Source organism: Schistocerca serialis, chromosome 5 (assembly GCF_023864345.2).
Source record: "Schistocerca serialis cubense isolate TAMUIC-IGC-003099 chromosome 5, iqSchSeri2.2, whole genome shotgun sequence".
Classification (NCBI taxonomy): Eukaryota; Metazoa; Arthropoda; class Insecta; order Orthoptera; family Acrididae; genus Schistocerca; species Schistocerca serialis.
The window spans coordinates 347,846,945-347,863,618 of record NC_064642.1 but is presented as its reverse complement, the minus strand read 5'-3'; the positions used below and the strand labels follow the sequence as shown (position 1 = coordinate 347,863,618).

General features: G+C 38.8%; 1 protein-coding gene and 1 non-coding gene across 2 annotated transcripts; both read right to left on the bottom strand.

Moving 5' to 3' along the window:
* Window positions 1–8: 8 nt before the first annotated feature.
* On the bottom strand, window positions 9–16,664 carry LOC126481223 (protein transport protein Sec61 subunit beta). The gene is made up of 4 exons (XM_050104830.1): window positions 16,515–16,664; window positions 16,329–16,426; window positions 3,203–3,307; window positions 9–246 (listed from the first exon to the last, which is right to left on the bottom strand). The coding sequence occupies exons 1-4, from the start codon at window positions 16,515–16,517 to the stop codon at window positions 156–158; spliced, it is 297 nt and encodes a 98-aa protein (XP_049960787.1). The 5' UTR covers window positions 16,518–16,664; the 3' UTR covers window positions 9–155.
* LOC126482885 (small nucleolar RNA Z195/SNORD33/SNORD32 family) lies at window positions 1,563–1,632 on the bottom strand. Its single transcript, XR_007587722.1, has one exon. It is a non-coding gene; the product is annotated as a small nucleolar RNA Z195/SNORD33/SNORD32 family (small nucleolar RNA).
* Window positions 16,665–16,674: the final 10 nt, after the last annotated feature.

The following is a 16,674-nucleotide window of genomic DNA, read 5'->3' as shown; positions in this document are numbered from 1 at the left end:
GAACATAAATATATATATTTTTTATTTATTTTGCTCTACATATAAAAGAGGAATAACACTGGAACATTTTAACATGTTTGTCGTGGAATGATCAGTACATGATTGGACTGGAATTGTTTGTAGACAGAATGCCTTCTTGCTGCATCTCTCACATTTTATGTGCTTCTTGTGTACTTTCCCCATATGTGCAGCATAAAAACGGAGGCAATGAATAGCAGTGACATGACGAGCACTGGGACAGGGCCCCTGCAATAAATTATTTGTAAATGAACAAATGTTAGGAAAAAAAAGTCACAAGTTACTGGCAGTGGGACAATTCAGCTTAAGCCTATAGCCAAACCATAAATCCTTTCATACGAGGGTAAGTCAATATCTGCAATTTAGTTATACTTTTGTTTATTTTGGTAGTACTGTTGTTTTACGTTGATGACATATGCTTTGTTTATTTGTTGTTATATCTTTACAATTTTCAAGCAGCTAGGTTAGTTTCATTATTGCTGCCATGCTGTTAATCATGCCTGCTCTGCTATCTATTTGCACCAAAGAAGAGCTCCGTTTTTGTGGTCGGAAGGCATATCAGGCCAAAATTCATCGAAGACTTCCGGTACAGTACCGGAACAGTGTTACGAATGAAGGAGCTGGACGACTGTTTACTGCCAAAAATTAAAAAACCATTGAGCATTCACGTGAAATGATTCTCTTAGACAGATGATTAACTATTGATGAAGTGGCACATCATCTGCAAATCAGTCACAGTTCCGCCTACAAAATCCTCCACAACCGACTTGGGTTTCATAAAGTTTGCAAGATGGGTCCCTAAATAACACACACAGTTGCAAAAACATTTGGATCGCTATTGTAACAAAGGGGACGACTTCTTAGAGTCTTAGACAGTATCATTACTGGTGACAAAACATGGAGCCATCATTACGAGATGGACAATAAACGGCAGAGTATGGAATGGAAACATCAAAATTTGTCATGCAAGAAAAACTTCAAGACCCAACTGTCCGCAGGAAAACTGATGCTTACGGTTTTTTGGGATGCACAAGCTCCAGTTCTGGAACATTATGGGGAAAGGGGCACAACAATAACAACGTATGTTACAGTGAAATGCTTACGACAATGCCCGTCCGCATACTGCTGCCCCCATTGCTGAAATGCTCCAGTAACTCAAATTTGAAGTACTGGATCACCTTCATATAGTCCCAATCTTGTCCCTTCTGACTATCACTTGTTTGGTCTTCTCAAAAGCATTAAGGGGCTGTTGATTTGCCTTGGACGAAGCAGTGCATTCTTGGCTTGCAGCTCAACTGAGAACTTTCTTTTATGAGGGCATCAGGAAGCTTCTACAACGATGGCCAAATTGCAGTGAAATGCAAGGAGACTATGTCACAACATGATGTTCTTGTAATTTTCCTATTTAATTACAATAGCATTTTGTAACTACTTTGCAGATAATAATTGACTTACCCTCGTATTTCCCATCAATAACAATGGCTTAAGAAAAATACCAAAGTTAAATTATTCAGAAATTCATGCATCAACTGAATACTAACATTACTGCCTCAGGTGGTAGTGCATGTTGTTATATAATGATCTACATCATTATACTATTTCATCACTGGCAGTAATGTTCTTAGTAGCAGGGCACAGAATAATTCATCTCTCTCTATTCTTAGAGTAAATAAATAATTTAAAACAAATTTTACAGTCATGAACACAGGCCATAAATCCCTCACTATCCACACATTATCATTTTCTATAACTGGATCAAAACAACAAAGTGACCGACATCTCTCCGTTTACAGTGCTGCTACCATAGGGGCAACCAATCAGAGAACACACAGGGTTGCACCTTAGTTCCATTCACCACTTTCAGATCTCTTTGCTATGGTTACTACTCAGATGCATACGACTGTGGCCTGTAACTTAACAGTTGAGTTCAATTTTTTTTTTTTTTTTTTTCCTGGTGAGTTTCTTTTGTGCTACGGGATGTCTGAAGCTTGCAGCAGAAATGTGCAGAAAAGTGTGCTTGATAAAAGGAAAATTCAGTGATCTGCTTCACCTTTTGCATGGTCATTCACCTGAGTTTGTGGGCTCAGTGTGGGAATGTTCTGAGGAGAGAGAGAGATGCAATTCCATTACCTCTAAGAAAGGTAGTCTAAAGAACAGCAGACAATTTGAAGATTCACAAAAACAATGTCATAAAAGTTTGTAAGGAAAAACACTGAAGAACAGGAGGGGGCTGGTTCAACTAAGCTACAAACACCCAGTAAAAAACTTGCACTCGTAACTACAGCTATTAGAGACCTCAACTTCAGGTACAAAATTACAATGGAGAGAGGTGATACTGCTGTGTGGCATACTTGATTTTTAAGAAATATTGTTAAAGTGCTGTTCGAAGACACTATGGAACTCAATGAAATGAAAATGTGTCATATAGGAGTAATGCTGTTCCCATGAGGGAAGAGCACAAGAATTATAGTCTTGCAAGCTTTTGTACTGAAGTGTCTCCTGACTTACAACTAAGAAAAACAATTAACAACTATGAGCAGATGAATCATTATAGGCCTGAAATAGTTCATGGAGCAACTATTTTAGAACTTAAACAGGCTTTATGTCACGGTAATAGTTAATGTTGCATACCAATCTGTTCTTAAAGATAATGGCAATGGAAAAAACTGACATGCTGAACAGATTAAAATGCGAATGTGTACTTTGAGGATGATTTTTATATGGAGGAGCTTATGGAACTAGTAAAACAACATAAGGCAACATTAAAAACAAGAAACACCATCATTATCTTCACTTTATAATGAAGAGAAATGTCAATGATAAACTTTAATATATCACTACAGAACACCTGTCCTTGCTCTAGGCAACTGAATGAAATAAATGAACTGTCGTTAGAAGCTTTGCAGTCCCTGCTAGATGATGCCACAACTAATACTGTTATGAACTTCTACTAGAAAGAATGTTACAGCAAAATGGATCAGTGAAGCCTTTTCTTTGGGTTGTGGAAATCACACAAAGATTGCCTGAGCCCCCCCCCCCCCCCCCAAAAAAAAATAAATGATGTGTGTTGAAGTAACATATGGAATGTGGCTGATAAAACAACCTACATAAAAATCCTGAGAGGACTGGCATGAAAAGAAAGCAGCTAACAGCAAGAACAAAAATTTAAGGTGTTATTGCTTACACTTTTATTCCAGGAGAGTCATCTGTGTAGAACCTCCACATGCCTCCACTTCCTGGTCCTTGATTCCGGCTACGTCCTGATGATGCTGTGCTGGATGTTGTTTTACTAAAAATAATTATAATAATAAACATACACGAAAAACTGGTAGAAGAGCAAAACAAACATGAACTGTACATTATATGCTGTTTGCTGTTTACATTATACGCTATTGTTAAATCATTGCATAAAAATGGGGATACTAGGTCTGATGCTAACAGTTACTGCCCAACCTCACTTCTGACAGCCTTATTCAAAAAGTGATGTTTATTTTATTGGATATGCAACAAAAAGGAGGAGAAAGAAAAATAGGAACAAAACAGAGTGCAAACTGATGGAAGGCGTGATATGGATGAGAAATACAACAGCTCAAATTCAAACATGATAACTTGCAGCAATAAATTTACTATGCACTGATGAGAGTTAAGAACACCAATGTAAGTGGAATGTGCACTGAAACTGAGATAGCCTGTGATATTACTACTAGTAACTATACCAAAATACAACTCATACTGGAGCCCTCTGAAACAAGCAATGATGAAACTTGCCCGCAAAAGGCAAAGGTCCAGAGTTCGAGTCTCGGTCTGGGAAACAGTTTTAATCTGCCAGGAAGTTTCATATCAGCGCACACTCCGCTGCAGAGTGTAAACATCATTCTCTTCTACAAGCACTGATATTGGAGAAACATCCCACCAGCGTCCTCCAAATGCAACTTAATTCACCAGAATAAGTGGCTGATTGCAATGCAGGGGCAGCTGTCACGTTTAGAATGTCACACCAACATGCTCACAGTGGTGTTAAATTGCCCAACCCAATTACATTATTTGAATGATTTCTTGAAGACTTCAGCTGCAATTTTCTTTATTTCCTGTATGATTGTACAATTTTGGCCTTCGGCCATTTTTAAGTATTTTACGGATGATTTTTTTTGGTAACAGATTATGTCATATACATCATTTCTCCTATGACATCAAGTTATGCTCAGAAATTAGTTCGAGATGTTTACGCTATTTCAGGAGCATGTTACTTTTGAGCAGTTGTTGCAAAGCTCTACAACAACTACTCGAAAGTAGTAGGTCACTGAAACGGCATTTTTCTGGGCAGACTGAAATATGCTATTGTTAAATCATTGCATAAAAATGGGGATAGTAGGACTGATGCTAACAGTTGCTACCCAACCTCACTTCTGACACCTTTATTCAAAATTCTTGAAAAAGTTATGTATTCAAGAGTAGCATTGCATGTTAGTAAAAATGAAGTACTAAAAAAATGTCAGTTTGGTTTTCAGAAAGGCTTTTCAACATAAAATGCTATATATGCTTTCACTGATCAAATATTAAAGCCTCTGAATATCTAAACATCACCCATTGGTAAGTATTTGTTTTCTCAACGGCTTTTGACTGTGTGAATCATGAAATTCTTCTAGATGAGGTTAAGTATTATGTTATGAGTGGGAGAGTGCACAAATGGTTTAATTCACATTTAGATAGAGAAATGCAGAAGGCTGAAATTAGCAGTACAGATAGTCTGCAAAAAATCAGCAGAGTCCTGTAACGGGGGAGGTATCAAGAATGGTGTCCCGTAAAGTTTAGTATGGCCGAGACCTGTTGGGAACAAGCTTTTAGGGCTCTGTTGGAAACACCATCAATTCCATGCGAGCTTTTACTTTTGAGTGAATTTATTATTTTCCTAATTTCAGTACAAGAGATGGGTTGAATTTCAGTTTTATTACATTGCATTGGTATTGCCTCTTCCATATACAGCCTTGCATTTTCTAATGAATAGCTGGATCCTATTTTCCCTACAAATTTTTGTTAACAAACTTTTCATTGAGTCTGACAGAAACTTAGCCTTCCTGTGTTCTCAGCTGCCCTGTTTCTCTTTTAACAATATTCCAAATTGCTTAATTTTATTATCAGAGGACCTAATCTCAGACAAAATACACATACTTCAGGACTTTTTAATAACTTTTCTTAATACAGTGCAGTAGTTTTTATAATGTGACTGTTTCTGGGTCATTACTCCTTCCAGCTATAAGATACATTTCCCTTTTCTGTTTACAAGGAAGTTATAGTAAGCCATGCTTTTTATATGGTTTCTTACAAATATGTTTCACTGTTTTCTCTCAGGAAAACTGTTTTCAAATATACTCACAAATGTATCATGAAACATGATAAATTTTAAATTAGCATCAGGTTCCCCATACAACTCATCCCAGTGTAACTGTTGCAAGTTTTCCCTAAAATTTCCTGTTGTTAAATCTTTAATTGAATGCACTATTTTGGAGGATGGTTTTACATTACTGTATGGTGCTATGGCATATATTGTAAATAGCTGTGCATCACGATCAGACAAACCACTCTTAACAGGAAAAGTTTTGGAAATACGGAAGCGTCCGATCCCACCCGTCTGCTTTGACCCATGACGTCACAAATATGGCGGAAACAAAAACAAACACACACACTTCCCACAAAAAGCCTAATGACACTAACGGGACAAGCGCGGGAAATGGGGTGTTTTGGGTGGGGGGCAAACTAAATATAAACAAATTTAGACGCCTTGCGTAGCTACAACGTGTAAGTGAAGACAGCCATGCATGAATACCCACCCACCTCCCCAGGGGTCATAACCCCTGCAACCCATAGAAGATAAAGATGCTTCAGTAGCTGATTAGTGTTTTTTGTCTTTTTTTTAAAAAAAAAACTCACGGGATAGAATGAACAGATCAGAAAGATAAATATAATAAACTAAAACAGAAATTCGAGGAAACAGATAATTAAAATAAGTAATAAGTGTTTTTAAATTTAAAAAAATCTCACGAGATAGAACGAACAGATCAGAAAAGTAAATAAAATAAGATAAAACAGAACTGGAGACAGCCACACTCAAACCAAACTCCGCGCCGTCATGACGTCACACACGACAACACCCTTACGTCACGGATCAAAGCCGACGCGTTGGATCGGACCCTTCTGTCGACCCAAAGTTTTTATTTGATTAAGTTTATCTTGGTCTATAAAAATATCTCTCAGCATGCTACTTTCCTGTACAACCCAAGTAGGAAAATCAATAACTGATGTCAAACTGAAAGCTTATTATCAGACTTTCTGAAAATCTGCAGTGAAATCCCCACAAACAATAACTAACTAGTTATTTATTCTGGTGTAACAATGCATTTGCACTGGGAATGTGTTCCGTAAAATGATCCCATCGTGACTGAGGTAACCTGAAAAGTTGCAACCAGGAATCAGCATTCCTGGAAATACATGCATTCAGTTCATCAAATTATTCTGACATCTCTTATGTTGTGTTAGTGTTGTTTTTATGTTCAACTGGAAATGTAGGTTGTGTTTACCTGTCAATCTGCAGTGCAGGCAGAGTTCTACAGTAGGTTAGGCCAGTGAATATGAGAATGAAATCTTAGTTGCGGAGACATACTGAGTTGTTGTTCGGCCCAAGGTCTGTTTGCTTGAAAGATAAAAATTTCAATATCAGATGATGAAGCCAACGAATACAATGTCACTAGAATGACTATAATTCTTGTTATGTGTGTTTTATGCATATTAGATTTTTATAACCGGCTCATATCCACCATTTTGATGATGTCACAGCAGATGGGCAGTATCGACAGCTTCAATATTTCCATCCTGTCTGAAAGAAGGGCAACTCTGGTGCAGAGACTGCATGTCAATGCCCCCCTCCCCTTCCCCAAATTGTTACTATTTTAGGATCTTAATCTACATTGCTTGCTTACATACCAACTGGGCACTACTTGTTTGACTCCTGGCCAATGCAAATTTTTAAACCAAGGTACTTCTAACAACTTTTTGTGAACCATCAGATACATAAAGATGGAAACAAACAACATATCTGAAGTGCCTGAGACTGATAATCGCCGGTTCAAGCCTCATTTTGGTCATTATTGTTTCTTTTCCATTCAGTTCAATATATAGGTTGTTTACATATACAATCGATCAAATATATACAGATCATCACATACCTACTGGTAATTGTCATTAAAAAAAAAAAAAAATGCACAGAATCTAAAAATGCACAGAATCTCATTTCTGACAATACATCTCACACAAAAATTCTATTTTCATTGCAAATATAAATGTTTGATTAATGATCTTCTGGAAAATATTGTTAATACAAAATTGTTTAAATAGAAATACAACTTTCTTCTTTATATATTTGACACTTCATGAAAATGTTCATAGAAAATGCACCTTTGTTAAAAAAATTGCATCACCCATGAATTGAATATGACCACACTGCATGAAAATCCTACCGCAGAGCCAAGGCCTATCAAAAATCTATCTTCATTTAGGAAATTAAAGCCGTTCAGATAACTTCAAAGCTGATTTTCTCAAGAATTTTTGAGAATTGCATCAAACTGCTTTGGCAGATTGATATTTGAGTTTTGAACTTCACATAACATAAATATAGGGGAATACGAATGTCTGATTGCTGTGTGGTTTTCTTGTAAGTCAATTCGAACCACTGTTATATTCTTTGGAGAATGGCATTGTATTTTATGAGGATCATACTGGTAGTTTTTGTTTGTGTGTTTCACTTAGATATAAAAAGTTTCATATAACATGCTTGTTAATGGTGGCTTAGACTGTCATGTTTCCTAAATTAATATAGCTCTTGCAGAGATGGGAATCGACTGAGGACAATTTATTTTGGGTTGTGTTATTTGCTAGACTTTTGTGTGTGACACTGCAGTGACCACCTGAACTATAGTGTAACCTGAGGTCTAGGTTAAGTTGGAGGGTGCTAGTTTGGCTGTGTGTCACGAAATTCTTTAATATATAGCACATTCCATGAATACATTTATGTCCTCAAGAGAACCCCAATTTTCTCCCTGTTGCACAATATTTCCAAGAATTTAATATATTTGGAGGCATTAACAACACAGAAAATTCCAGCCCAAATTCCCTTATTTCTGTGACAGTGTTGGTTAGTCACATTTTATTTTGCTAATTTTCTCGTGTTCTTAGTTGCATTAACCACTGGTCATTTCTTCATTCATACCGTTATTGTGGTTTTCAGTCCAAAGACTGGTTTGATGCAGCTCTCCATGCTACTGTAACCCAAGCAAGCTACCGGATCTCCCAATAACTACTGCAACCTATCTCCTTTTGACCCTGCTTACTATGTTCATTTCTTGTTCCCCACTACAATTTTTATCTTCCGCACTTCCCTCCAATACTAAACTGGTGAACCCCTGATGTCTCAGAATGTGTCCTATCTACCACCCCTTTTTTTCAGTCGAGTATCTACTCTGTTCTTGTCTGAAATGTGTTCTGTCTATGTCTCACTTCCATATAAGGCTATGCCCCCAAACAAATACATTCATAAAAAACTTCCTAACACTTAAACCTATATCTAATGTTACAAAATTTCTGTTCTTCAGAAATGCTTTTCTTGCCACTGCCTGTCTACATTTTATATCGTCTCTACTTTGACCACCATCAGTTATTTTACTGCCGAAGTAGCAAATCTCATCTACCAATTTTAGTCAAACAGTGGAAAATCCAAGAAGGAATGTAACAATATTTTATTATGGTATAATTTCATAATATTGCTACCACTTTTTGTGTTATTTCCAAATCTAATTCCTTCAGCACTGCCTGGTTTAATCAACTACATTCCATTACCCTTGATTTGCTTTTGTCAATATTTATCTTATATACTCCTTTCGCGACAATGTCCATTCCATTCAACTGCTCTTCCAAGTCCTTTGGTGTCTGAGAGAATTACAATGTAATCGGCAAAACCTTTAAGTTTTTATTTCTTTCTCCTGAATTTTGATCCCCTGTCCAAATTTCTGCTTGCTTTCCTTCACAGCTTGCTCAGTGTAAAGACAAAATCAGGGATAGGCTACAACCCTGCCTCACTTCCTCCTCGAGCCCCGCTTTCTTTACATGCCCCTCTACTCTTATAACTGCCATCTGGTTTCTGTACATGTTGCAAATGGCCTTTCACTCCCAGTATTGTACCCCTGCTACCTTCAAGAATTTCAAAGCATGTATTACAATCAACATTGTCAAATGCCTGCTGTTCCTTTAAAGAATCCAAGTAAGTATTTTGCAAGCATGACTTATTAAACTGATAGTTTGGTAATATTCAAATCTGTCAGCACCTGCTTTCTTTGGAACTGGAATTATTACATTCTTCTTAAAGTTGCAGGTATACATCTCATATCTTGCACACCAGGTGGAATAGTTTTGTTATGGCTGGCTCTCCCAAACATATCAGCAGCTCTAAAGGAATGTTGTCTGCTCCAAAGGGCTGTGTATTAACTTAGATCTTCCAGTGCTCTGTAACATTGTTCTTGTGGTATCATATCCCCTGTCTATAATATTGCTTTCAAGTACATTTCCCTTGTGTAGGCCATCTATATATTCCTTTCAGCTTTCCCTTCTTTGCTTAGTATTGGTTTTTCATCTGAGATCTTGATATTAATACAGCTGCTTTTCTTTTCTCCAGTCATTTTGCTTTATTCTTCTACCATTCTTCCTTCTATTCCTTTTTCTATCAAATTTCAGACCCCCCATCACAATTAAATTTTCATCTCTCTTAACTATCTGAATAACTTCTTTTATCTCATTATTCATTTCTTCAAATTCTTCATCTGCAGAACTGATTGGCATATAGACTTAACAGTACTACTGTGGTGGCCGTTGGCTTTGTGTATCTCGGCTACTATATTGCATTCATTGTGCTGTTCATAGCAGTTTTCCCTATTTTCTTATTCCTTATTAGATCTACTCCTGCATTGCCCATATTTGATTTTGTATTTACAGCCCTATACTCACTTCACCCCAAGTCCTGTTCCTCTTGCTACTGAACTTCACTAACATCCACAACATCTAATTTTAACTTATCCATTTCCCTCTTTAAATTTTCTAACCTACCTCCCCTCAAGCGGACGTGGTATGTGCCTATGTTTAAAGTGCACTAATCACAAAAAACAGTGTTTTCTATCATTTTATTGTTCTTTTACAACTGTAAGCCTGTACCTGTTGCTTAATTACTGCTTCAGCTAACAGTGATAAGTTGTTTTGTCACACGCCTAAGTGAGCATCACCAGTAATATAAAATAAACAGCGAGCTAAGTGAGAAAACATTTGCAATCTGTGCAAGAAAATGATCAAGATTCCGAGCTAGCACCACAATCCCACACTGAGGCAGTTATTTATGAGATAATTATTAATTAAATAAAGAGCTGGCATGGATTCAATACAACTGTGCTGTTTAATGTTCAGGGTAAGTCATTAGTATGGGGGTAACACTTGTATGCAGCAACAGAATGACATAATGAAAGTTTATTTTATTATTGTTTAATTGAACAGTGGTTTAGCTCACATAATGTAAGTTTATTTTAGCACTTTTTAATTAAACTGTGATTTTGGTAACAAAAATGCAGCTATTCTTTACATATGTACAAATTACGCCATGCGCCTGTTTGTGTTATGAAAATGGTGTACCTGCTCGAGGGCTGAGGGATGTAATGGCTCTGACCCGTAGAATGTCAGTTTTGTTTCCCGCTCCTGAGTAGTGGCCACCTGGAGATCCGAATGGGGTTGGTTGGTTTATAAGAGGGGGAAAGGGACCAAACTATGTGGTCATTGGTCCCTTGTTCCTAATAAAACAATGCCACAGGTGTGAGAATAAAACAGATGAGACATATAACACAAAACAGAAAGAAAGGAAAGACCACAAGAATGAAGGAAAGGCAACGAACACTAAAAGGAAAAAAAAGGACACGAAAACGACAGAGAGATGCAAGAAACAGTTAGAAGAGAGAGAAACAAGGAAGCAGATTACAGTGGCTGGCCTACCATGAAAATAAAAAGGAAAAGCCAGCCACCCTGCAACACATTAAAACCTCCACCCTAAAAGAACTAGGGTGGAGGACACAGAGGGACAAAGGACATGTGTTAAAACTCAGACTGAATGATAAAACCCACCCTTACGGATGAAATGTAAAACCCAATCAGCTGATGAGGCGTTGTCTGCTAAAATCAATGATAACCAGTCTGGCAACCGAAGATGAAGTGCCAGCGCAGCCAAAGAAGGACAGAGCAGAAGAATATGGGCCACTGTATGAATGCAGAGTCTCGCGGTGATAACATTGAATAAAATGTTCTCGGGTTTCCAACCGTGTCAATTGGTTAAAACTACACGAGCTTTCGGCCAAGCACTCCTTGGCCATTGTCAAGTGTTATGACTGACTGTCATAACACTGACTGTCATAACACTTGACAATGGCCAAGGAGTGCTTGGCCGAAAGCTCGTGTAGTTTTAACCAATTGACGCGGTTGGAAACCCGAGAACATTTTGTTCAATATGGGCCACTGTCAACCGAGCACCGCACCAACACTCAGGCGGGTCTTCACGGCTCAGGAGGTAGTCGTAGGTCGCCCAGGAATGGCCAATGCGAGCCAACAGAGAACCATGGAGTACCTGTGAGAGGTCCTCATCAAGGACTTCCACACATTCGTGGTCTCCTAAATGTGTCTCAGTTTATTGTGTGTACTGAGATTTTGCAATTCCATCTCCCAAAGCTGAAAAACCTCGCGGCATAACAACAAATGCAGGTCAGTTGCGGGGATGCCCATCTCCAGAAGTGGCTTCCGTGTAGCCTGTTCGGTCAGCCTGCCATCAAGTTCATTTCCTGTCATTCCAACGTGATCAGGTGTCCAGACGAACACCACTGAATGAATGGACCGTTCCAGGGCATAGATGGACTCCAGGACGGACACTACCAAAGGATGATGATGGTAGCACTGGTCGATAGTTTTCAGGCTGCTCAAGGGGTCAGTACATAAAAGAAAAGACTCCCCAGGGCATGAACGGAGATACTGAAGTGCACAAGAAATGGCTACCAGCTCTGCAGAGAATACACTGCATCAATCAGGTAAGGAATGCTGTTCAATATGGCCACTGTAAACATAGGCAAAGCCAACACGACCATCAGCCATCGAGCCATCATTGTAAACCAATTCAGAGCCCCAGAACACGTCAAGAATTGAGAGGAAGTCACAGCGGAGAGCCGCAGGGTTAAAGTCCTTAGGGCCATGTGAAAGGTCCAGACGAAGCTGTGGCCGAGGCGTACACCATAGAGGTGTATGTGAACGGACTCCAACCAGAGGTGAAGGGAAGGACTCCAGTTCAGAGAGAAGGCACCGCATGCAGACCGCAATTGTTAGCCTCGACCTGGGCCGCCAATGCGGGAGATGGACTGCTGAGGGCCAGAAAAGGAGACGGTAATTTGGATGCTCAGGAGAACTACAAATGTGTGTTACGTAACTGGCGAGCAGTTGTACATGTCTCATTTGCAATGAAGGGACCCCAGCCTCCACCAGTACACTGGTGACCGGACTCGCCCTAAAAGCTCCCGTCACTAGTCAAACCCCGCAGTGCACAGGGTCAAGTAAATGCAACGCTGAGGGCACTGCCGAACCATAAACCACACTCCCATAGTCAATTCGGGATTGGACAAGGGCTCTGTAGAGCCGCAGCGGCATAGAGCGATCTGCACCCCAATTTGTGTTGCTCAGGCAACGGAGGGTATTGAGGTGCTGCCAACACTTCTGCTTAAGCTGACGAAGATGAGGAAGCCAAGTCAATCGAGCGTCGAAAATCATCATCCGAATGGGACTGTTTTATCTCCAGAATAATTTACCCAAGAACAGCATTTAACCATACAGAAGGGCAGCTATGGTTTCCTCTTGCTTTCAGCTGTTCGCATTATAGAATGGAGAAGCCATGTTGGCTGATGATGTAAGGCTGGGTCAACCAATCACCCAGATTGTTGCCCCTGCAACTACTCAAAATGCTGCTGTCCCTGTTCTAGAACCACACATTTGTCTGGCTGTTCAACAGATACCCCTCCACTATGGTTGCAGCTAGGGCCCAGATATTTATTAACATTAAGTTAATGTAGAATGTAAACATCACTGATTTATTGGTGCAGAACTGGATTGTTGACTAATCCAATTAAATGAAGGCCTACATTCTGCACTTTCAATGTTTAATACTTAATACAAGTGATCCTTTGTATGAACTATAAAGGAACAGTAGTGAGCAACAAATCAGGATGCAGTCCAATTTTGGGATCAACCGCAGATTGCAATACCACCTGTCTGCTTTGACAGGTGACATAATTGTGTTGTGTGGCATCATTGTGGCATGCAGTATTTAAAATGAACTGTGTTTGCAGTGGGCATGTTGGAGTATGCAGTGGCACTCTAATGTGACATGTTTGTTTCTAAATCGTTTTTGAGTGCTTTCAGTGATTTACTGGACTTCTTGAGTGCTTGTTTGTGAGAATAACACTGGAAGAGTCTGCGACAGTTTGTTAGTGAGTTACACTGATGTTGGTAGTTAGGGGTAATAGATTTGTGTTCATGTTTAGAATTATTAGTGTGGTGAATGTTTATGGTTGGAGATTTAATTTTATGTTTCGTTTTTTGTCAATTTTGGATATGACAAAGTTCATGAATATGCCGCAATGAGGGATGACATGCTGGCCACAGTTAAATTCCTACAGTTATTTGCTTCAACTGTCATGTATGTGAAGTATTACATTTTTTGAGAAGGTACAAGATCGACCAATGCTGCTGCATTTCAGACCAGGAACCAGTGTAAGTGACTTTGTTGATGGAACAACAGTCTATTCAGAGGAGTTCCGGATTTGAGAAATCAAAGTTGGTCATTCGAGTGATAGTGTTGATAACATATTATCTTTGTTATTGCTAGATTTGTGTGTTGGCTGACTTTCACTGGTACATAAGTTTTTATGGTTTTATATCTTTTGTTGTTGTACGCATGGTATGTGTGTTGTGTATGACTGTGCATTTCTTGTATAACAGAATTGACGCATTTTTATCAACATTTGGGTAGATGTGTTAGTCATTGTTAATTATGTTGGATTGTGATTGGTAAGTATTGTGGAGTTTGTGTTAACTTCATTGGTGAGGTTACGTTAGTTATAAGGGCGCATTTTGGTTAAGTTAAGTATTAGATACCGGATTTGTAGTAGTTGTATGTGGCATTGTGGATTTAGTGTGAGCAATATAGGTCAAGTTAAATTCCTAGTACTGGGTTTTGGAGCTATGCATGTGTTCATAAAACTTACAATAAAAGTATTTTTTTCAGTTTTTTTATTGTGGTTTTACTGAATGTTGAGGATTTTGTTTGCTTGATTTTTGTGTTCATATTTGTTTTGATATGATATTAGGATTGTTGTATATTTAGTTTGTCCCTGCCCAAAACCACCTAATTCCTGCAGCTGTCCCCTTAGTTTCTTGCTATTTCTCCAATTAAATAATTTGCATACTTTTTTTTGTGATGCCATTGCCACGATATTGTATCAGCTTGATATAGGAGCATTTGCCATCTTGGCATCACCACATGTCAAAGCCAACAGGTGGTACTTCAATCTTTTGCTTTACCCAATTTTGAACACTTTTGGTATCAGGAGCCAATGAGAATTATTCTTGCTTTGAATTGCTGAATGGCAATAACTACTCTTTCCTAGACTGAGACTGCCACATAGCCATATTTTTGTGCCAGTACAATTTTGCTCACTTTTTTGTCCAGCAAGACCCTGTAAAGCTACCAAACATAGTGACTGTAGTTTGTCCCCAACAGACTTGATGTCAGCAACCACAAAGTTAAATATTAGACAGTTTTCATGGAAAGGATGCATGCTGCAGTTTAATTGTCTCCGGATATAACAATTTCTGGTGCGCTGCAGGTGTACCAATGGTTGCATTAAAATGTTACTGTGAAAAGAGAAAGAGGTGCAACCAAGTTGTATAAAAACACAGGTCTGCGATCAAATTAGAGGTTAAAACACACACCCACAAACAGAGGGGGGGGGGGGGGGGGGGAGGGGGGGGGAGTAAATCTTGAATAAAATTATTTCTACCACAACTTGAGAAATTGTTTGGATCTATGTATAATGAGTTAAAGAAACAGCATATATTCATCTCTTGATCATGCTACTATGAAAATCAAGGCTGAATTTTGAATATTTACCAGTGATATTTTGAGAAAGCATATTACAAACAAAGCTTAAACAATTTGTCATGGTATTGTGGACATATCTCCTGGAATGGGAGGTGATTTACATTACTAAATAGATAAGTACCTGGTATATGGCACAAGATGGTGCTTCAACTAAAATGCAGATACGGTTTACAGTGCAATGCATGATGGCAAGTGGCTGGACTGCATTTGTATTTGATTCAGAGAGCAGGAAGAAAACATGATGCAGTGACAACTGACCTGTAGCAAAGCCGAGGCCGAGGTTAGGTTGGAATGTGGCAATCTGGTTGTGTTGGAATCTCTACACAGGAATACGGTGAATCATCGTGTTCACTTGATATAATTCATTCTGCAGTTACAAAGTGCAGCATGCAACAGAAGACATAGGTGCATCATAACTGCACTTCTGCCCTCTTCTCTATGCTTTGAAAAATTATTTCACAGAAATGTCATGAAAACCTTTAAGAGATCATAATAAATGCATGTACACTAATCCTTGACGAAATGCGTTTACAAAATCGCAGTAACATTTGACCCTTCTCTTACGTTTACCATACATATTAATAAGAGTACCAGTAACGGTCCACGTGACAAAATTAGTACTTCTAGCTAATCCTGACATTGAAAAAGCAAGGAAAGCTCGTGAAGACTAACAGCTGTTTGTGCATTATGAAGCACTATACGTCTGTGGGAGGCACAATTTGGGGAACCAAATAGAAGGAAGTGTCCACTATAACCTTCAAATCTGTTCTTGACATAGCTGCAGGTCCTACTACTGGAACGAATGTTTTGTTGGTGTTTACTACTGAACAGCCTACAAGTTAGTCAAAATTTATTATAGGTAAAATCTACCTTATTACGAGCTTTAATTTTTTTTTTAATATTTAGAAGCGTCATTTAGTATTCATACCAACAGCAAACGGATTCTTCCGCATATTAGGTCTGCAACTTATATGTAAACATTCCGGAAATTGGATATATTTGTTTCCATTAATTTGCTGCTGTAAATACATTAACGTACCGTTGCCTTACTGTCCCTCCGCTTCCTGCTCTGGGGGCAACAGCTTTTGTTGGTGATCTACTTCCAGCTCCAACAGATGTAGAACTCGGTGCTGCTGGCTTTAAATAAATATAAACGATACATTAAGACAGCCCTCTCTCAGTGGAATTATCTTACACATTAAGAAATGCTTGTACAAAAACACACCATTGCGCCTTTTCTCTAAGAAGTCTAAAAAGTTCAGATTCCACGTCCCCACGAAACACCCAATCAGTCCGCACACCACTTTTCTACCTCTTGGCGTGGAGTCGTGGACACGTCAAAGACTACACCGCTTTCACGTCGCCCAACTTCCTCCACATCGGTG